The sequence below is a fragment of the Barbatula barbatula genome, assembly GCF_947034865.1.
Source record: "Barbatula barbatula genome assembly, chromosome: 6".
NCBI lineage: Eukaryota > Metazoa > Chordata > Actinopteri > Cypriniformes > Nemacheilidae > Barbatula > Barbatula barbatula.
This window is the reverse complement of record NC_136765.1, coordinates 8,497,297-8,519,930: the sequence shown is the minus strand read 5'-3', so window position 1 is coordinate 8,519,930 and position 22,634 is coordinate 8,497,297. Positions and strand designations below refer to the sequence as shown.

At 37.3% G+C, this 22,634-nt stretch overlaps 1 protein-coding gene across 1 annotated transcript in view; it reads left to right on the top strand.

Annotated features, from left to right (window-relative positions):
* Positions 1–223: 223 nt before the first annotated feature.
* tmem63c (transmembrane protein 63C) overlaps positions 224–22,634 on the top strand; it is a gene marked incomplete at its 3' end in the record, with an annotated part of 31,923 nt that continues 9,512 nt past the window's right edge. Inside the window, exons 1-12 of the mRNA XM_079458626.1 lie at positions 224–249; positions 9,172–9,451; positions 11,165–11,244; positions 13,255–13,342; positions 13,866–13,903; positions 14,477–14,619; positions 19,687–19,738; positions 19,842–19,954; positions 20,394–20,463; positions 21,102–21,182; positions 21,331–21,451; positions 22,184–22,317. Of these exons, the coding sequence (XP_079314752.1) occupies positions 9,218–9,451; positions 11,165–11,244; positions 13,255–13,342; positions 13,866–13,903; positions 14,477–14,619; positions 19,687–19,738; positions 19,842–19,954; positions 20,394–20,463; positions 21,102–21,182; positions 21,331–21,451; positions 22,184–22,317 (1,154 nt within the window). The 5' untranslated portion in view covers positions 224–249; positions 9,172–9,217. The remainder of the gene's footprint in view (positions 250–9,171; positions 9,452–11,164; positions 11,245–13,254; positions 13,343–13,865; positions 13,904–14,476; positions 14,620–19,686; positions 19,739–19,841; positions 19,955–20,393; positions 20,464–21,101; positions 21,183–21,330; positions 21,452–22,183; positions 22,318–22,634) is intronic.

Here is a 22,634-nt window from a genome sequence, read left to right as displayed (position 1 = left end):
ATAAATCATGCTTCAGCACAAAGGGGTCTTAAGATATACGGCCTGCCTGTCAACGGGTGTACATCTGTGATACGCATTAAAACAAATTAAAGCAAGTTTTCGACTTTAGTTTTCGGCTCTGTTGATGGGGTGTCACATTACACATGGTCCCTAGGCAGATGGGCGCTCCCCGTGTGTTGTGGTGCTGATGTTGCAGACGCACAGACAGAAGCATCTTACCGAACGCGAATCACAGGAGGTGTTGCAAAGGTAAGCTGTACTATTGTTCTGCGCACACCGTCTTCCATGAACTCTTTTAATTTACATAACAAGAAACACGATTTAATCGACCGTCACAAAATGCGTAACTGTTTTTAAGTGGGCGTATTGATTTAACAGTTGCAGGGAATATAAAGCGCAAGTGTTGCACATGTCTGCTTTGGTTGGCGCTAAACCTTGAGGCGAGGGATGATCGTTTAACATCCCGGAGGTGAATGAAAGTACGATTGGTCAATGGATTGCGTTTGAAGGATTTGCTTTCGCTTGTTTGTTTACGATTTCATGCATAACACCTCCAGCAGCCCCGCTGTTTTATTTGTACCATGGGAGTGTACACGTTGTTCATTTATGGTAAAAATGGCTCTATTAAAGTTATAGTTGTTTTGATGCTACTTCCAATAACTCTAATTCTCAGTCCCATCGCGCTGACAGAGGGTAGCTTAATGCCTGGGTAAAATATGGGGCATACGAGCTGTGAGTTACAAATCAGAGGATGGGGGCGGATACATTTCTCTTGCCAAGGTTCGATGATGCTAGAACAGATATTCTCAACTTTCAAAATTAGACATGTATTCAAGTTTAAATTCAGGATTGCATCACTTTAAAAGGTCATGCCATGTACATTGGTTGCTGTACTGTATATATTTCACCCTAAAAGATAAAAATAACAAAAATATTTTGATAAATACAGTTAAGCCTTTTAAAAAACAATGAAGATGCATGTTCACGGCATGTACACATTTCTTGCATTATAATTATCCTTGTCGTAAAGTCATAGTCCAAAAATGAAAATTCTGTCACCATTGACTCCCGCGCTTGTCATATCAAACATTTATGACTTTCTTCCTTCCGCAGAACACAATATAAATATTTTGAACAAAGCTGGTAACCGAAAAGCACTGGAACCCATTCACTTCCCTTGTATGGACACAAAACCAGTGCAAGTGAATAGGGGCCAGTCAACAACATTTTTCAAAATATCTTCTTTTGTGTTCTGCGAAAGAAAGGACGTCATACAGGTTTGAAATGACAAAAGGATGAGGAAATGATTTTTGGAAGAACTCACTTTAATGCAAAGATGATCCCGTTTTTCAGTACAGCTGTATAAAAAGAAATGTTATCATAAAACATTGATCCTGACTGTATTTGGATTTATGCAGATTGAAACGAAAAATATGTATATATTGTATTGCACTAATTTAGTAATGTAATAGAGAAAAAGTTAATAATTAATTTGCAGTCTACAAATCTGCATCAACTGCTTGATACTATAAAGTCAATATTGATCATTGTCCCCGATGAATGTGTCTAGCACCTTGCTAAATCTTTAGTTGTGATGGTAAAAGGGGATCCGGCACAAATACTAGCAAGTGGCACCGACCAATGTACAACAATACAATATACTAGTCCAGTTAGTTTCAACTACAAAACTCGGTTTGACAAAGCTGGTTGATAAAGTTGCTCTTTCTGCTATTTAACTATTGCTATTAAACTGTTTTGCTACTGTGTTCAAACCAGATGTGATAGGGCACCGTTATAAGTCTCTTTCATACGAATCATTAAAACATATTGCAACATTTTCACTTTCAGTGTGCACACAAAGGTACTTTCTCAAAACTTGGTTAGCAAAGTTGCGATAAATTGTTTAATTTAAAGGGGTGGTGCAACGGTGTGTCATGCATTCTGACAGTGTTAATCGTGCTGTCTTCTCATGCTTAACATGGTCAACTTGTCAAAAGGGTGAGATACTATTCTGTAAGTACTCAAGATTAACATGAGATATACAGAAATTGTCTGAGTTAAGGCCGCTTTAAGTCATTGTGGGGTTAGTCTAATGAAGACTTTACATGTGAATAGATCATCTTGTAATGATGTTCACAGCAATGCATGATTGTCTTGGTTATATAATGCAATCAATACTAGTCAAAATGTCACTGTGTTTATGACAGAATGTTGGTAGAAGCTCATTATCGGATTATGAATAAATCATCAGAACAAACACCTGCTCTTGGCTGATGTCTGTTTCAGCTCTTAGTTCTTCCTGTTCTCATTAACTGAGAAATATTAGCTCCTTGCTTGCATTGGTTTTTGCTGTGCCAGGGGCAAATCAAAGGTTGGCTTTCATATGGATTAGCATTCGTTCCCATATGTTAAAAGTCACAAGGAAGGCTACTCGCCCAACCTAACTGAACATAGCTTGCAAAATGATTTACTCTCTTGTTTATAAACCAAAATCTGATTGTGACTTCAGAAAGAAAGTCAACAGGATAGCTTAAAGGGTGTAAATCAGGGCTAGTCAACTGACTCCAATTGGCCCGCCAATCATCTTTACCTGGCCCGCCTTAACATTTCAAATAAGTAGAGAGACTTTAAGAATGGTGTGCTTTAAGAAATGCACATCCTGAGAAAAGTTCACAATTGAAACGTTAGGTAGCTTTGTGCCCTTGAAAGTAGCTGGAGTAAGGGTACTACGTACACCACGTGAACTGTTGTCTCAGATAAGGGAAAAACTATGTTGTTTTTATTACTGCATTCATTATGTATGATTTAAACCGCTATATTTGCGAAAAAAGCTGTCCATCTCCCTCCAGAACTTGCACTTTAAAGGAACTACCCTTCTAAGTGTGCAATAGGAATTCACCCGAAGATGCCATAAAAGCTTTGGGTTTCCAATTGATCTGCTAGTTAAATGTCAAGGGGCAGGGATTACCTTTGTGCTGAATGCATTAGCGTTTTTTTATTTTTATTAATTTGACGCTCATTAATTCAACCAAATATCATAAAAATACATTTCGTTGCACTGTACTTGTATGTGTGTAATGACAATACATTGAATCAAAATCAAAATTAAGAATTAGGGATTTGAAAAAATACTTACCCCTACGTACAGTATGTAAACTAGCAGTTGTGCGTGATTTGTTCAGGCTAATAAAACAATTAATTACGTGGTTCAATGATAAAAGATGGTAATACATTCCTGACAACACGCAAATTATCCTCTGCTAAATGTATATTTGGCATCACCATGCAGCTGATCCATAAATATGTGATGGCGCACTTGGCTGAGATTGAAAGTTGATACATTCCTGCAGTACACCCAGAGCCACAGAAGCTAGGGAGGATGAGGTGAAGAAAGTTCAGGAAGGTGTCTTCCAAAGCCTTTCATATTCACTGCCATCATGATCATGGAAACATCCAACAGCTGTCATGTAAACTGTTTCAAGCCACTATTTAAGCACGTTTTGTCCCCAGCTTTTGCAAAATTGTTGTTTAAGGCCCTCTGAAGAGTTTGTTTTCTAAAATTATCCATGGCGCAATATTGTCTCATTCACACACACCCACGCACACAGAGACATACAAATGAAGGCTGCCACCTGAGGCCTTTCACACATTGTAACAGTGACTGTTTGTGAGTCCAGAATAGCAGCCTCCTTGCTATTAGATGAAGGTTAAGATAGTGGAGGTCAGATCAGTCAGATGAATGCATTTGCTACAAAATATAATAAATAAAAATGATTAAAGTCATAGTCACAAATTGTTCCAAAATAACCACAGTATTATTTTTCAGTGGAACTCATAAAGCAACTTTGAATAAAACTGGTAAATTCCTAGACACAAATGGTATACGGTGTGTTACAGAATTTTACTGTTATTTATTTTACAATCAAATTGCAGAAAATACTGCATAATGTCAAGAAAAACCTGAAAAACATGCTTAACAAAATTGTATTTAATGGTATTTCACTAGTCTTAGCCTCAGACGTCGCTGAATGTCTGTTGCAGAAGGCACACTTTTCTTGAAACACTTCAGCATGTTCGAAATCATCATCTGATTGGTAGAATTTTGTCTAAATGTGACACGACGCAAAAACGTGATCTGTGGCTCTACCTGTCAATCATATGGCCCCTTGGGCGGGCCTTGGCCAAAGAAAGCGACCGAAGTTCCCAGACATTCTAAGCGAGACTTGAATTTAACTGGTGTCCGAGCTGCCAGAAAGTTTAAGGCATTACAGGAACCGTCACATTACAGGAAAAGACTGCAAATGCACAAGAAAAAGATGTAATTTTACCATAATACTTCTTATAGTGTAGTGTTTTTGAGTCGTACCATAGTAAAAATATTAGAATTAGAAAGAATGTTATCTACAGTGTATCCAAATAATGTATTTAATAATGCAAAAATATTGTAGTGTACATTAAAGCTTACTATAGTTAATACAAATGTATACTACATTATTTTTCATGCGGGTTGCTTCAAGACATTTGTATTAGTGGTCTCGAGTTTTTCATATAGTCTTTACATTCTTATGAATAAAGCATTAAACACAAATCTGTCTTTAGGAATTATGAATTACTACAACATTGTATTATTTTTTAGTTGAACGCATAAGGAAAATTTGAGACAGAAGTTGTTTGCATGATTGGACTATGACCTTTTATTGTTTTCATTTATATGAGAAATGTGAAACCAGCACAGATATACAGCAAATAGTTTGTCTGAGAGTGTTCCAGTAAGCTTAACTGCTGGACCATTGTGTTAGCAGCCCAAAAGTTTGTATTCAATGCCAATGGAGAACGCACGCTGATAAATAATTCACTGTAAATCGCTTTGGATAAAAGCCAAATGTGTAAATGACAATGTCATTTTATTATGCATATTAGTGGTCATTAACATTTGACTGCAAAATGCTGATATTGATCAGAAGAATCACATTTTCTAGAAAGCTGTTTAACAAATTGTCTTAATAATGGCTTGCCTGCTCCAGCGTGTGTCTGTGAAGAGAGTGATACGCCAGATTGCTGCTTAGATGTCACATTACTGCATTTATGACTCACATCCTTTCAAGAATAGAACATTAAAGACAGAAAAAATCACTACACTGTTTAGGAAATGTATAATGGGCATCACAGTCCCACTTCACTAAACAATGGTAATAGGTAAAATAACTCTTAATAAATGATCAAAACAAACTTCTGTCATCATGTAATAACCCTCTTGTCATTTCAAACCTGTATGACGTGATATTTTGAAAAGTGTTGGTAACCATACAGCGGCGGTCCCCTGTTACTTCTATTGTATGGACACATGGTTGTGTGTGTGCTGGTTTACAACATTCTTTAAAATATATTTAAAATATCGGGTAAGTAAACGATGACAGAATTTTCAATTGGGAAAACTACCACCCAAATGGATAAAGTGGTAAGGGGCTTATTTTTAGCTTATTAGGATATTTCCTTTAACTATTTTTTTATTTGGTCCTCAGATTCAGTTCATTATTGCATACCCCAAGATCTTCCTATCAAACTTACGATTTCATAAATAAACGTCTAGCTCAATAACTGTGATATGACAATTTCAGTTGCGGGGTCTCTGTAGGAGAGAGCCTTTCATTTTAGCAGGATGCTCCCTGGATGTTCTCAGACTAATCCAGCCCATCGGTCACAGCAAATCAAGCTATCGTATTCCCATCTGAAGTATGGGAGAGAAAAATGAGAAAGTCATATTTTTGGTCTGTTTTTTACTATGTCAGATTTTTTTATACTTCTCCAGCTTAAAATGCAGATGTACATTTTCACCAAATGTATGAAGTTTGTGTTTCTGCTGTGCAATTTAAACATTCACACAGAACGCGGTTTTCCATTCCAATGCGCTACACGTTTGACGGACATGCATGACCATTACACTCGCGTCTTTTGCACCACCTGGCACATGAGTGGCACGTTTTTAAGGCGACGTGTCACATGCAGCGCCGCTCATCAATGTCAGTTCCACAGCAGTGGACCAATCAGAATAATTTGGAGGCGGGGCAAGCGTTGCTAGCTTTTGTTTACAAAACCAAGTTGGCATTGCAGTTTCTATAAACGTAGGTCGACTCGAGGCCCTCGCATTCTACGCTGCGCTTTTCAAAAACCCTTTCGCGTTTTTAGTTACAAATATTTGTTCTGTGTGAATAGTGTGTTGGAAACTTGGAAAGTCTTTTTGTTTGTTCAGACAATGGCTACATGAGGGAGTATTCTGGAAACCAGTTGAACTATTAATTTTCCAATTATGTTTGATGTCACTAGTGGCAGCGAAATTACACACGTTCTCTCCTTCATCTATTGAAGCCCTGCATGAACTGCCTTCGATACAATTAGTTACATTTTCTTTCTACAGGGTTAAACAGAAAAGCTTCTACTACATCAGCATGGGCCTCTTTATTTAATAAGCGAGATTGCTTCCAAAAAGTATCAGATAAATGCAACAAGATTGCAACGCTGTCAAGACCCATTTGTATTCAGGAGCCCTTTGAGGGCTGATTTCGGAAAAACTGCAATGTAACATCGATTTTGTGACATTTCGCTGTCAAGTGTGCAAGCACTACACAAACAAGAAGTACTGAGGGAATGAAAGCATGTACCAGACACACTCATGTCTGGTGGAGCTAACAGAGATTTCCAACCAGACATAATTTTATTAATGATGATTGTTTGACTTGGGACGTAAGAATCCCTTATTTGCTTATCACTGTACTTATCACTGCTATTTATGCTGTCTCAGTTCTCTGTTTTTCAAACATACTCCAGATTATATGCTTGCCCAAGCAAGTAATGGGCTTTCAGATGACAAATGGTCTTACTATGAGTACAAGCCGTGTTGTTGAGTTGCAGTTCAAAAGTCAGGAAAGTGTCATATTGAATTCCAGGCTCATAGGCCTTATACTGTATATTAGAACAAACCTTTTTTAAATCCAATCTATGGTGGTTGATCACATACTGTTTCATCGTGGCAGTGATTCATTAACATGTGCGTGTATGTGCGGAGGGGGATGGTGCACAGTAAAATCGAAAGTGTTAAAAATTTTCTAATTAACACTCACAGTGTATATATAATCCACACTCTCAATGTGTGGATTATATATACACTGTGAGAGTTCATTTGACTTTTTTAACACTGGCAGTTTTGCTGTGTGGTTGAGGATTCTCTCAACAAACTTCTTACGTTAAAGAGTTATTTCCATGGTTGGGTCAAAAAGGGACAAGCACAACAGCAAGGTAGGTAGTTTTAACCCATGTTCGTGTCAAATATGGACAGTTTCTGGGTTTATTTAACCCAGTGGGCTGGGTTCATCCCTGTTCATCCCTGTGACCCAACTGTGGGATGTTTAGCGTGTAGAGAAGGACTTGACTTCATACATTTAATTTGATTGGTTAAGGATGTTGGTGTAGGATATAAATGAATGATTGGATTTTAATTCCACACTTATATACCTGTTCTGAAACTCAAAAGAACTAACATTATTTATCCCACAAATATAGAGTTAAACTATAAGAGAATACCAGTTTATCTGTCACTATACAGCAGTTCATTCCCCTCCTTAGCTCTGATTGGATGAGAGACTCTCCAAGAGAGCTCATACTGTATAGCACCAGAACAACACAGCCATACAGTAACCATTGAAACGTTTGTGTTGGTTTTAAAGATTTTTAAAAATGAAAGCAGCTACAGAATATTAATCAATGGTCTAAAATTCCTATCCATTAACATTTAAAAGTGTTACAAATACGTTTTTGTCATTGAACTTTCTGAACATTGTCCTTCAAACCTAAAATGTAAAGGTGTCATTTTTATTGTACTGTATAATATAGCACAGTTCAGTTGTATCAGCTACGCAGGAAAAGGGAGAGAGAGACTGTGTGTGTGTACGTTTTTGGATAAAGAAACTATTGACTCATGGTTATAATTTCTCAGCCTGTGACACATGTGAATAGGCTGTTTATTGTTCAGTTTGTAAACAAAAAACAATTTATTTCAATATTATTGTATTTATTTGTTTGTTTAATGCCCACGATTAACATCACAAACAACGCTCGGTCAGCTTCATACTTTAAAAAAGCCTGACATTGTAGGGAAATGTATCCCTTCAATGTAATTTGGTGGGGTATCAGTTGACTGAGATGTCAGTGCATCTCAATGATTTGAAAAATAAGAAAGCATAACGTTTTTTTATCAGCGGTTATATTTTAGATGCCATAGTTTCTGTAGAGCTGACATTCTGCATAATTTTAGTCCACATGTTGGGGGTTAGGAGATTGTTTTTACTACTATGGAGACTGACAGTTTGATCTGTCATTCGAGCAAACAAAACATTAAATTCTGATCCTGGTTTAGCGCATTGGGAGTGCTGAATATGTCTACAATAAGTTCTTGTTAATGCGCTTGAGGGTAAATTGGGAAGTGAATGAAAACCCATCAGTTAAATCGAATGGAATGGTCCTTAAGCTGCCAAACAAACACTGTAAACAAGACAAGTTTGTTTGGACTTACTAACAGCATGTATTTACCTTTTATAATTCAATTCTATTGAGGCTTATTAAACAGGTGAGGTGGTGTTTATTTAGGAGTAGCTTTAAGTCACACCTTAAATAGATGAATTAAAAACAGAAGATCTTGACATTTCAGGTTATACTGTACTGAACCTGCGATACATAATTTTTTCTTATTCTAATGTACACATATGCTCATGTATGTTTTACTATCCATTTTTAAGTGATAAATGTTTTGATATTCTAGTATAACCTATTTCACAAATCTTGCCGGTGGCCGCTGAGCTTTCACTCCGCCAATGGCAGTAGCAGATGAAAATGAATCTTCCCATAAGAATAAAGAAAACGTTTGAATATTTCTATTGAATCACCTACATTAAAGGGAAACATGATTGGGAATGATCAATAGTTTTATCACAAACTGATACTTACTGGGTAAAAAAAACATATATGCACATTTATTTGTTTAATCCATATGAAATGGTTAATCGAAACAAGCACTAGGCATTGCCTAGTATAGCAACTACACAATGCACATCATCTTTTATGTTCCATTTCCTTCCCATATCATTAATACACTCGTTGTTTTCTTTTCTGTCTCTTCAGTAATGCTTTGACAGTTTGAAAGTCTTCAGAGATCCACGCCACTGCCATGGCGTCACGCTCTGACCTTTTGGGAACAGCTCAGCCGCCGCTTGTGTTTTGGCCTGCAGGTGGCGGCAGCACTCCGGAGGAGCTGGATGTCAGGAGTTTCCTGAGCTCGCTGATGGAGGAGAACAGCACAGCAGAGATATGTTATCACTCCCGTTCTCGTAGCAGTGTGCTGCAGGGCTTGCCTTTCGGTGGAGTGCCCACTGTCCTCACCATCAACGTTGTTCTGTGGCTGGTACTGTTGCATTTATTTACAAGTAGTAAAACATCACACTTTGCCGGCCACACAAACCACAATGAGCGCACAAGCACTCACAAAACACATGCGGTAAAGAAATCTACCTAGTGCTCTTCGCATGACAGAACTGGGGAAAACAACAACATTGCAATTTAAAGCGGCAAACACTAAAAAATTAAAAAAAACTAATAGCTGCTGAAATAAATGGGAGAGAGTTTGGATATGCCTTTGTATTTCTTCTCCAAATGCACTTCATAAAATTCCTCAGTATAGGAATACATGGGGGAATTATTTACTCATTAAAGCATTGTGAATCTATTCATCCATGATGATGCAATATAATACTTTGATAGTCTATAGTGTACAGTAATCTGTAGTCTTCTATGTATAAACTATAAAAGGAAAATACTGTATATAAGGTATCTATTAAAATGTAAATTAGTTCACTGCATTTTTTTAAGCATTTACAGTACAAAAATTAAGTTCAGTCTTCATCTACTCCCCCTTATGTTATACCAAACAACTTATTGTTGAATATTAAAATATTGTGTTATGACATTTTTATGCAGATTTCCTATACAATTCAATTCCAAATTATTTATATAGCACGTTTCACAATGTGCATTGTTCCAAAGCCGAGAATAACGGTAAGAAAACCTAGAAAAAAAAGGTAAAACACAATATATGGTGTTTATATAACAAGTTAAATTATTCTAGTAAATGATTACTAATGTCAGCAGTCTCCCGGTGGTTTATTTAGCATATTATGCATTAAGTGAATGCTTGGCTGAAAAGATTTTAATCTAGATTTAAATAGGGCGAGTGTCTCTGACCCTCGAATAGTATCAGGAAGGCTATTCCAGAGTTTCGGTGCGTATGAGAAAGCTCGACTTCCTTTGGTGGATTTAGTTATTCTAGGTGTTATCAAAAGTCCTGAGTTTTGAGATCTTAGAGAGCGTGGTGGGTTGTAAACTGACAGAAGCTTTGTTAGGTAGGTAGGGGCTAAACCCGTTAAGGCTTAATACAATGACAGCTAGTAACAAGCCTGTTAAGCTCTAAAAAAAGAGCATCATAACAGTCCATACGACCTGTGATCAATGTCAAGTCTTTTGTATAGAGATGCACTGTAATAATCCCACAAACCCCTAAAACGCTGTGTTGAGTTTGCACCACTTAAAAGTAAAAAATAGTGTATTTATGTGTTTGTTTGATGTTTGTTCATTTTAACCTGGGTAGGAATTTAACACAATTTAAAATGATGCCTAAAATCTAAACTCTGAAATCTGAGATGTTGCTTAAATCATTTTAGGGTTTGAAGTTGTTTCCCAGCAGTCAGAGTTTTCAGTTGTCTTGTCATTTACTTTTGGAGTCATTATGAACACAATGTGTGCATGCTGACCTCACTGCCTGTTAGTTACCAAGACAACCGCTCACCTCTTCTCTCTCTCTCTCTGGCCCAACCAAAGATTCATTATTGCTGCTGCCTAGGGGTCTAGTAGGAAGGAGGATTTGCTTACACAAATAGTCCTTATTTAGTGTAGTGTGTTTGCATTGATGTACAGTAGAAAACTATCGGATGTGACTATTGGCCAAATGAAAATAAGATATTTTAAAATCATATTTCACTGTGCATGTTACTATTATATTTTATATGAAAATATTAGTATTTATGGATACTGATCACTCTGTGTTTGGTTTATTGTCTTTTAGTTCCTTCTCCTGATCTTTTCCTGTTTGAGGAAAGCAGCATGGGACTACGGTCGCCTGGCTCTACTAATGGAAAATGACAGGTGTTAACTTTGAACTATCTGGAAAACATTATATCGCTTAAATAAATAAAGAACTGTGTGTGGTGGCGAAGTGAACTGAATGCTTAACAGGTCAATGTGAGACACTGGCTCCACCTCCTGGTAAAACAAGACAAGCATTGTTTTAGAGATTCTTTTAACGCAATATTTAGTATAAATACAGTTTTATACTGTATATGTCATGTAATGATGAAAGTATTTATGAGATTTATGATTGTTTACAGTAACTTCAAAGTATTCATTTGCATGGAGTTTACAAATATAGCATTCGCTCTGTTACTCACAATTTTAACTGCATAAATGTGCATTTAGATTTTTTTTCCATTTCTTTTTTTCATACCATTTAATTTGTAGTTTTCTTATTTAAAAACAACTCTTACTTTATACAAACACAGGGTCCCTACGGGATCCCTTGAGTGGAGTTGGATCATACGTTTTGAGACCCTGCAGCAGTCTTGCTTTATTTTGCCTCGGCATGTGTTTGCCTTTAAGTCTTTTTTAATGCGTATGTCACTGTGTATATTTACACAGTATTGCATCAGTCCACATGGGCAGATAGAGATTGTATCAGAAATGCGACATCCAGGGAGCAAGGTTGGATCCAGATTCAGTCTCCTCCCATTTCATTTTGTTTGGTTGACAGATTTCTGCAGCAGTTTTGCCGCAACACACATCATACTGGAGTTGTTGCTCTACCATTTCTGCATTGAGTCGTAATTAAAGTTATTATTTTGGTGGAAAACAAACTTGACAAACGTTATTTATTAACATATGTTTAATAACGTAGTTTATTAGGTTTAGGGAAAGGGTTTGGGTTAACAAATATTTAACTTACTTACGAGCAGATGCTTTTATCCAAAGCGACTTACAGAGTTCGGGGAGCAATAAGCGATATGTCATACGAAGAGCAATAGTACATTAGGTGCTAATACAAAGTTACTAGTTTCAACAAAAGCCAGACCACTACCTTTTGAGAGAAAGTGTTTTTTTCTCATGCGTCTGTCAAGTATTCACAGAAGATATGGGTTTTAAGAAGTTTGTTGAATGTTGTGAGAGATGTGGTTGACCGGACTGAGTATGTTTCACAATAGCGGAGTTGTGAAGGAGAAAAAGCGGTAAAGCGACTTACAGGGGTACACAAAATGATGACATTGATAAGAGCAAACGTTGGCGACCATGAGTTACTCTCCAAATTGCGACTAAGTGGGAGGAGTTGGATCTGGATCCAAACTTGCCCCTGGATCTTGTTGGGAACTTTAGGAGCACGACACATCTGTGGTTGAAAGGGCATCATCCATATAGTGGAACATTATACTGTACATATAGGGAAGATGAGACTCATTGGAATATACATAGTTTTTATATAGTAATTGTGTTTGTTATATACAAGTACATTTTTGTGATGAATTATGAATTGTGTTTTGTGTTTGCATTTCACAAGTATTTTATTGTTTATCTAAGTATAATGCATTTTCAATACAAACATGTGAAGAGTAAGGCTGTTATTTAGTTGCCGTCTAAAAACACATAATCTAAAAATCATAACAGTGTCAGTTCTTACCTGCAACAACTCAACCTGATATTTTTTCAAATGAAAAAAATTAACAAATAATAATAAAAAATGTACACTAACCCTGTTCTCTGAACAGGTAGTTGTCTGGCTTTTGTTGAAACTAGTAACTTTTTATTAGCACCTAAAGTACTAGTGCTCTTTGTATGACATATTGCTTATTGCTCCCCGAACTCTTTATAAGTCGCTTTGGATAAAAGCGTCTGCTAAATGACTACATGTAAATGTCTGGAGTTAAAAATTGTTAAAAAATATCTCCTGTATATATATTTTTGTGTAGAACAATAACAATAACAACAGATACATAATAAAACAAAGAACAATAAAGAAAATAACAAATAAATAAATAAAATGTAATGCATTTGGTAAGTTTTTTGTGGAAATGTTATCTGTGTATTTAATCATTTGCCTTTGTTCTGTAGCTTGACATCACTGTTCTACGGAGAACAAAGCGAAAAGGAGAAAACGCCATCAGAATCCAGCCCATCGGACTCGGAGAGCAAAGACACGGTGAGAAGCTTTAGAAAAACTTTCCCACACATATAATAAACGTTTGATCACAAAGAAACAAATAGAAACACGAGTACAACGCTTGTGGCGGCTATTTTACCTGCGCAAATAATATAAAAAAATGTCATGTCGAAATGTATACACATACAGTATAGAGGCTTTACAAAGTATAAAGTAGACAACTTCAATCTGCCTACATGTATTAGTCAGCTGTTGTTACGCCATGTTGCTCCAAAACTGACGTCAAAAAAAACAGCCGTATATCATTTTTAGTGTCGCCCTATTTTTTATGCTCACTATCTGTCCCTTTATATTCTGACCTAACTTTGTCTCCTCGTGTGCATGACACTTCAAGACAGTACAGTCATGTTAAAGATTTAACGTGTGTTTACGTGGCTTTTTCCACTTGTCAGACTATCCGTGTCCACTTGAAGTACAAATGACTCTGACAGACGTGCTCTGTGCTGGCCTGTTTTATATGTGCCAGACCTTTTTATGACACCCTCGTTGTCTCTCTTTATAGGGCTTCTGTTCCTGGCTCTCATCTCTGTACCACATGAAGTAAGTGTGTAAGAAATGGTGATGTCATGAAGCGGTATTCTGTTTGCTCACATTGTATCTCATTCGGAAGGGAAAACAAGGCAAGGGCAAAGGTTTACCGGGCACTTTCCCAGAACGTCTATCGTATCGTACCGTACCATAAACCAGACGCTTGTCTGTCTCCAGGGTTTCTGAAATGTTGTTTGGAAGACTGGGATAGCATGTTGGTGCCATTTTTAGCTGGTTCCTTTAAAAGCCTCTTGAACTCTCTGGAGACCTTGCTGAGAGCTTCCTCACTCGGTGTGAGGCGAGGCCACAGGGGCGTGTGTGTGTTTGTGTTTTTCACAGTTTTTGGTGTGTATGAGTGCTTCTCGCAAGAATAATTGCACTTAACGCCCTCTTGTAGTTGTGTGGTCTCACAAAAAGGCTACAGCACATATGGTGGGATTCAAAAGTTTGGGACCACCAATAAAATGCATCTGTTTTCAGTTTTATTACAGATTATATCAGCATAACAATTTAAGCGAAAGGTTTAAAAATCAACATGAATATTGAAATCTCTGTATGATTTTGCATGTGTTTATTTCCCTTTAGAGATGAAGAGATTCGGAGTAAATGTGGTATCGATGCGGTCACGTACCTGTCTTTCCAGCGTCACATCATTCTGCTCATGACGGTGGTGTGTCTGCTGTCACTTACCATCATCCTGCCCATCAACCTCTCCGGGAACCTCCTCGGTAACTCCATCACATTCTGAACTGCCTGGTTACTGTTTACTCTAGTAGAGCTTAGCCACAAAGGACTCATGACAACAGACACAACACGTTTGGTATCCAGGAAAAGTCAGTGTTCTTTAAAACAACATTACTTAATCCATCAGGGTGCGTGGAGTAAAAAGATGGACTGATGTCATGACATTTTTTTGTTTTGACAGGCTTTAAATTATGACCCAGACAGTGTTAAAGGTTTTTCAGATAGAATGTAGACTTTCACTAGAGCACATTAAACGACTCTAAAAAGCTTGATCAAAAAATGAAAGTCAAAAATGTTTAAATGCAAAGGTTAAGACTGTAATCGTTTTTTATGGTGACATATGTTCCTCTATCCAAATTTGATGTGCAAAAGCCCATGGATTTACCAAAGAGTGCTTTCAAAATGCACCGACACAAAATTTATCCTCCGATACGATGATGACCATTCTGAAGATGAAATAAATATGTCTTAACTTTCTAAACACTGCATCAAAGTTGAGATGCTATTTTAATTACTTTTTATTTGTTAAATATTTGCAAAACCCACAGAAAAACATGAATGTAACCAATAGTAAAGGCTTATCGTCAGGGACGTGCACAGGAATTTTGAGGGGCAGTTGCTCTGACCTAAAAAAAGGGCAACCCCCCACCCCCCAAAAAAAACTCACAGGCTATATGAAGGACTGAGAATAACAGGGTCTTTATTAAAATATATATATAAAGAAGTAAAACACTGAAATCCAGCACTCAACTCACGCGTTTTTTTTATCTAGACTTATGTGAAATTCTGCATTCATTGTACATGATTTATTTATTTATTTTCCACCTCGGGAGGGCAACGTGAGTCGAGAAGGGCAACCTGAGCAACCCCCCTGTGCACGTCCCTGCTTATCGTCCCGGTGTAGACAACCCTTTACTATTTAATAGCGCGTGCTTATTGCCGATATTTAACGCCTCATGACTAAACAAAGGATGCCAATCTGAGTGTGCACACGGTCTAGTTTTTTTGGGTTTGACTCTGTGTGTTAAAAACTGGCCGACCAATGAGATTGCTGCTTTTGTTCACGTGCCTGGGGCTGCTAAAGTTACAGTAAAAACACGACTTGGTGGCGCTTATGCACAAAACCAACGACCAAAAGGAAGTAAGTAGACGAAAGATGCATTGACAAAGCCACTAGAAGGCAAGCCTGCAACCTTTAGGCTTCAGCGGAACGCAGGAAAAGAAACCAGGTCTCTCATTAATAAAACGGTGCGTAGGATCCTTACTTAAAGTGTACGTGCACCCGAAAGTCAAAAAATAGCGTACGGCAAAACATTTTCTGACTCAGAAAACAATATTCAAAGCAATATTCGCTTATAAATCACTTTCAACCCTGAAAGTGTGCGTACGTGAATCAGCCTCATACACCTCCCTGTATACGCCCATTGTTACCCATAAATAGTGAATGCAAAGCACCTCATGAATACTGATTTGTATATAAATAAGACTGGCATCCAATCCGGTTGTTGTCCAATCCGAACGTCACGCACTATAATGGACATATTCCGTTTCCGGGTCCAGCAATGCCATAGGAAAATAAATACAAATTATGTCAAACTGTTCATTCCAGTTTTCTGATAAACATAGTTAGGACTGATAGCGAGGACATTAAGGGAAAAGATTGTACTAGAGCTTAATGGCTGTATTTCCAGTCTTTGACATTCCATGATTATGCACAGTATTTAAGGACAATATATTTTGTTTTTATTTACACTGTGTTCTGCAGTTATTGTTTTTGATGTGTCCCTATTCGGTACGATCATCACCTCCTCATGCGCCCATAGTGCAATGGTGAGATAGCGCTGATTTAATATTTAGATCAGAAGGGTTCATGAAACAATTATCACTCAATACAAGCGCAAATAACTGCAGATTTAAGCTTCGTGATCATGTGGATCTTTAACAGATATGAGGTGAAATTAAATGTGTGTGAGGCATACAGGCTTATAATCGGTTTTACCACACAATCTAACTTGAGTTCACTAACTCATGCACCTCATGCGTATGTTGCCACCCACCTTTAAAAACGAAAAAAAGAAGAATTCCACGATCTGTTCCACGCTTGCGCAGCTTTGTTTTACTTTGTTTATATTTTTTTACTGTTAAATTAAATACAATAGTCAATTTACTTCGCTGCTGTCCACCTCATATCATTTCACTATGCGTTCTGTCAAGTCAGTTTGTAATTCTGTAATGTTTCCTGACTTTGTTGTTTGTACTTCTTTCTTCATGTAAATTAATATAGTCTATTTAGACATAGATGTTATGTTCCTTATTGGCTTCTGTAAACGCCATTGAAGGGATTATTTTACTAATTTAGATTAAATGGATAAATATATTTGCCTATATAGACCCATACTAATAAATTACTACATTTAAAGTTAACTAGTATTATCAGATTTTAATTAAAAAAACGACACAAACCGTCTTTGACAATACTACTGAGCTCAGATCGAAAAACGGTAAGGTAAATAGACATGCCATACAGCAATGAAACGCAAAATGGAGTTTGGAGGAAACCGAAGATTTGCAGTCGATAAAAATACTTTATTCCACATGAAACCAAAATCATCTATGTTCATGTAACAACTCGATTATTTTGTACGTCGAAAAATTCTAGCAATAAACACTCTCAATTATCGTCCCAGTATGGACAAGCGTTAATGATATATCAAAACATTAGTGCTGGGCAACGTTTTAATCGCATGACTTTTCTGTGATTAATCACGATTAATCGCATTGTTAAGCGTAAAATTCAATATTGAATTCAAAAGTAGTATATTGTGCACTTTTATTTTAAGTACTGCTATATAACAAAAGTGCTATAAGATTTGGTTTGCAAACACAATTCCTTTAATATGAGTGTTTTGGGCGCGTCTTTTGTTGTTTGATTAACATTATAAACAGAGATCTTTATTATGCTGCTGCCTCTTTTAAGAGCGCTCTATACAGATATACGGATCTAATATACTGTGACGCGTTAGTTTTGATTCCCAGCTGTTAACGTTCATGAAACAGACTACTTTTACATAGACCCGTGCTAACATGGGAATTTAGACAATATTTTGTGTTTATTTGTCCGTTTCAGAGCAAGAAGACGTGAAAGAGAACTTAGTTTAGTAGTTTGTGTCTTACTCTCTCGGCGCTCATGTTTAAACATGTTTTCTTCATTAGCCTCACACTGCATACAATACACGTAACACAATTAGTTATTGTTGATGTTTTGTACCTTAGCCATTGAAATGTTTGTGTTCTGCAGACTATTGATTTCCTTCCGCTTAATCACCAATAGCATTATAGTCTTGTGAGGCGAGGGCAATGATAGAAAAGTATGGAGGTAAATCAGTAGCAAAACTTGAGAGCATGTAGATTTTAATTTGTGAACTTGTAAAGTAAGTATTTGTACCTGTACACTTAAATGTACACTCACAGCCCCAATGTGAAAACTTGTCAAGTTGAATGTTGAGATTTGCACTCGTGGACAAAACTCAAAAACCTTTCTTCTGAATTTGAAGTTGCGGAAAAATAGCCACATTTGTGTCAAATGGCATTTACAAAATACTTTGGCAGATACAAATGCATAGCACATATTTACACGTTTTCCTAGATTTAGATTTGAATTGCAACCACAAATAGGCATCTACAACTGCAGTTTCAAATCTTCCCGCCTTGACTTTTGCTACTACTTCCGTAATAAACCTGTTGCAAAACTACCTTGTGCACTCCAAAGCTCAGTGGCGAGAGAAGGAGCGGGTCCTCAGGCCAACCCCAAATGCTCTTATTGGTTGAGACGTGTGGTGACACCATCCCCCAGCCTGTTCCGATCAATATCCCTCCCCTTCTGTGACCCACGGTTTGTCTGTACGTTTCAGAGCCAGTGAGCAACGGACTTTCAAAATAAAATAATCCTTAAAAAAAACTGCGTTGATGCACAATAGAATTATTGTCGTTGTTAATTATTAGATGCGTTAACGTGATAATAACGTGTTAACTTTCCAACCCCTAGAAATTTTTTATTTGATGAATAATGGAGAAATTTGGTTTCAGTCTGACAGCAACAATATTTAGACTATTAATGTTATCGGATAATGTTAAGGTTATAATGTTATCTTATAAGAACTGATTATGATTTGATTAAAGACTACAAAATCGCTAAATAGTTAGTTGTGAATAGCTAAAGAGTTGTAAGCTGCATGCAGGTATCATTATTCCACATTTTAAACGTGCAAAAATTTTGTTAAATAGAGCTCAGATGAGCCAAAATATATTAGCCAAGATATACAATAAACAAACATGCAAGGAGCAGAGCATGCTAAAAGTTAATTTGATCCTTTGGAGCTCTGTGGGTGCAGATTCCGTGTGGCCCTGCTTATGAATGACTCTAGGAAGGGCCTGGGAAAACTCCTGAAGATGTTGAAGAGCTCGATCTAAACCATCCATTAGCGGATACTGTATGTGTAAAAGCATAATTCAGACCACCCTACAGTGTTTGAAGATGGTTGGGCGGCACGATAGAGGGTTAGAACAGGCCAAATTAAATATGGGAAAGGCCCTGAATGTCCACGCCACAAGAAGAGCATCGTGAAAAGCCACCGGTATTACCTCGTGTTGTTCTCAGAGCTGCAATAAGCATTTCATATGACTTAGCAGATCTTGGTGGCAGGATTTTTACTGCCGACTAAAAGAGTGGTGAGTGATCGTTGCATGTGGATGTGTGGTAGACCGATCTGTGGTGTCGTTTCGGGGCCGGCTGGTTAGAAAAAGGTGGGGGTTTTGACACTAACCATAATCTCCATGCAACCGTTCGACACTGTATTTGTTAAATAAACCAGCGCGCTCGCAAATTTATCATAGCAACCAAACCCAGAGCATAATGATTAGGGTGCAGAGAAATTCCACATTCACAGTTCCTGCTTTACCACACAAGCCTCTTTTAGGGGTTTATTTTAGACACTGGTGTGTGAGAAAGGCATGAAATGTTAACGCAAGTTGTTTATTTCTATGCTTTTCAGAAGGTAGCCCTCAAAACTTTGGCCGAACAACAGTTGTTAACGTCCCGGCACAGTAGGTCATTTTCCTACTTCATGTATAGAGCATTACCCTGTACTTACAGTATTTGTAAAGATGATGACATGATGTTAATCGGTCTCTCATCCTCTTGCATTAGAAACACGTTTCTTTGGTTACACAGTATCTTCGCGCTGTTATATTTTGTCATCACTGTATTGTGTATGGCACACCACTCATCACGACTCGAGTTCAGGGAGGATGAAAAGGTTGGTGGACGCAATAGAGCTTAATTCCACTGCTAATTGTAATGTAGGTTAATGTCTTTTTAACTGAAGTAATTGGTAAAAAGAACATAACTACTCTTGTTTTTGGCCCAACGTTGGGTCAAAAAGGGCGAGCCTAACCATTGGGTTAAATTAATCCAGCGAATGGTTTATATTTGACCGAGCGATGGGTTAAACAACCCACCATAGGTTAATTTACAACACAACGCCTGGTTTCGTGCCTTTTTGACCCAACGTTGGGTTTAAAATACACTGCGTTTAAAATAACCCAGCATTTTTTAGAGAGTAATGGTTTAAACAGGATGCTTTTGACTTGTACATAACTTGTATCACACTATTTGTGCTATGGACATAAATATTAACTCAGTTCATGTAGCTTGTTGTGGTGTGGTGCCTTAAACCCAAATGCTTTGTATTGCAGGTAGCTCGAACTTTAATGATCACATCCATTCCTAGAGAAATCTCTGATCCCGGCTTGATCACCAAACACCTGCAGTGAGTAAAGTTGACCATATCAACTTTAGCTTGACCTCCATATTTCATCACATTGAATATGAAGTTACAGTTATAGTAACTATATCGTTTTTAAACTGTCAATACAATTACACAATTGCTTGTTTTCGGTAGAAGTTTTGTTGGTTTTGAAAACCTATTTCATTTTCAGTTATTTTTGTGAATTTGCTATACATTTTCAAAAAGATATTGGCTGCTGTATTGCACTGTAGGGCAGGGGGTCTGTGGACCACAAGAAGGCCCCAGCTGACATCCTAGGGGGCATCAGGATGACTAATAATTAAAAAGACACATTTCTTCTTATTTTCCATATTTATATTGAATAAACACTTTTCCAGTTAATATCAAGCTCTGAAATATTTTATGGGGTAAAAATGTTGAGTTTTGGTTTTGAGTCTTTGAATATTGTTGAATACAATGGGGGGCCTTGGAGTCAAAAGGGTGAGAACCCCTGCCATAGGGCATATAAATGTCAGATATACAATATCTTTATTGTAATAAATTGTTTTTTAATTAATTATTTTCTTTTATAAAAACATATCATAAATGTTGATACAAAATCTGATACAACTAATAGCCTCATCCCCCTCTATAATACTGTATCTTTCGTCTTCTAATAGTGAGGCCTACCCAAGCTGCACCGTCACAGACATCCGTTTCTGCTTCGACGTACAAAAGCTGATGAAGCTGGACTCAGAGAGGTCATTCACACATTCACAAATCATAATCTCCAGTGTCATTAAATCCTGAGGCCAATGGGCGGCAGTTTGTATATTCGAGATTTATCATTTGATCTGCTGCTGCCTACGCCACCAGATTGGCAGCTTTCATATTTTCCATCCTTTACAGACGAAAAGCAATGAAGGGTCGGCTGTATTTTACAACCAAAGCTCAGAAGGAGGGAAGAATCATGATAAAGACGCACCCATGTGCACAGATCTTCTGCTGCGACGTTTGTGGCTTCGAGCAGGTGCGCATCTCTCACATATTCATTATACTTGACAGAATGAATAGCTGCATTTGTATATATACAGATTGTTTACACAGAATTAGGGGAGCTAACTACAGAGGAAAAGAAGGGACTCTCTCATTTTCTTTATAGGAAAATGAAGGACACTGCTTTTCTTTATACCACATATGCCATTTAAGATTTCAGTAAACCATTCGCGGTGGGTAAAGGTTGACCACATTATAAACAACAATGAGGTCACCACTTGACAGGCTGATACGCTAAAATACATTGATAACATGATTGTGGCTGACTGACATGTATCTCAATTGCATGTTAAACTATAAATGTATTCTAATGTCGTACTAAAGTTATATACACATTCCTACACCCACATCAATGTATCCTCTACATACAGTAGGCAAATTATATTACAAGCAAATAGAATAAGATAAACATATGTATAGATCAACGTGAATTGTATTAATTTATCCATACTAAAACATTTCCTTTTTTTTTGGGTGTAAGACACTAAACTATAGACACCATAATAGTGTATGGTAATTCAGAATGCAGTTTTCACTACAAAAGTCACAATTCTGTATTTTTTGTTTGGCAACCCATCATGGTCCGGCTGGTACTGCAGCTCCTCGTGTTGGCCACTGGAGACCACCACACACCAACTGCCAGTCATGCTGACGGGTGTCGCTTACAAATGAGAACAGATCTGAGCTCTTCTTGTTTTTTCCTCAGGTGGATGCGGAGCAGTACTACAGCGAGCTGGAGGAGAAACTGACAGATGAGTTTAATGCGGAGAAGAATCGTATCTCTATGAAGAGGCTCGGCATTGCCTTTGTTACCTTCAGAGATGAGAGAATGACCGCTGTGTGAGTGTTAGGTGGACATGATGTCTGATATGCCCGATTATGCAGCTTTTAAATATACTTTGCTAATAAATACCATGAGAGGATTTTATTTAACTCAACATAAAGCACAACATTCTAACCACCGAGCTGACATTTAAACGTTTTGTATTAAAGACACATTATGTACATTAAGACAACCATTTACATTGCTTACAAAATACTACAATCACTAAACAAACAAAACAATTTAAAGTCCGTCTTTATTTGATCATTTTATGACTTAAAACGAATCTCTGAGCTTAAAAAACCCGTGTGAACGTTTTTTCCCTATAGAAATA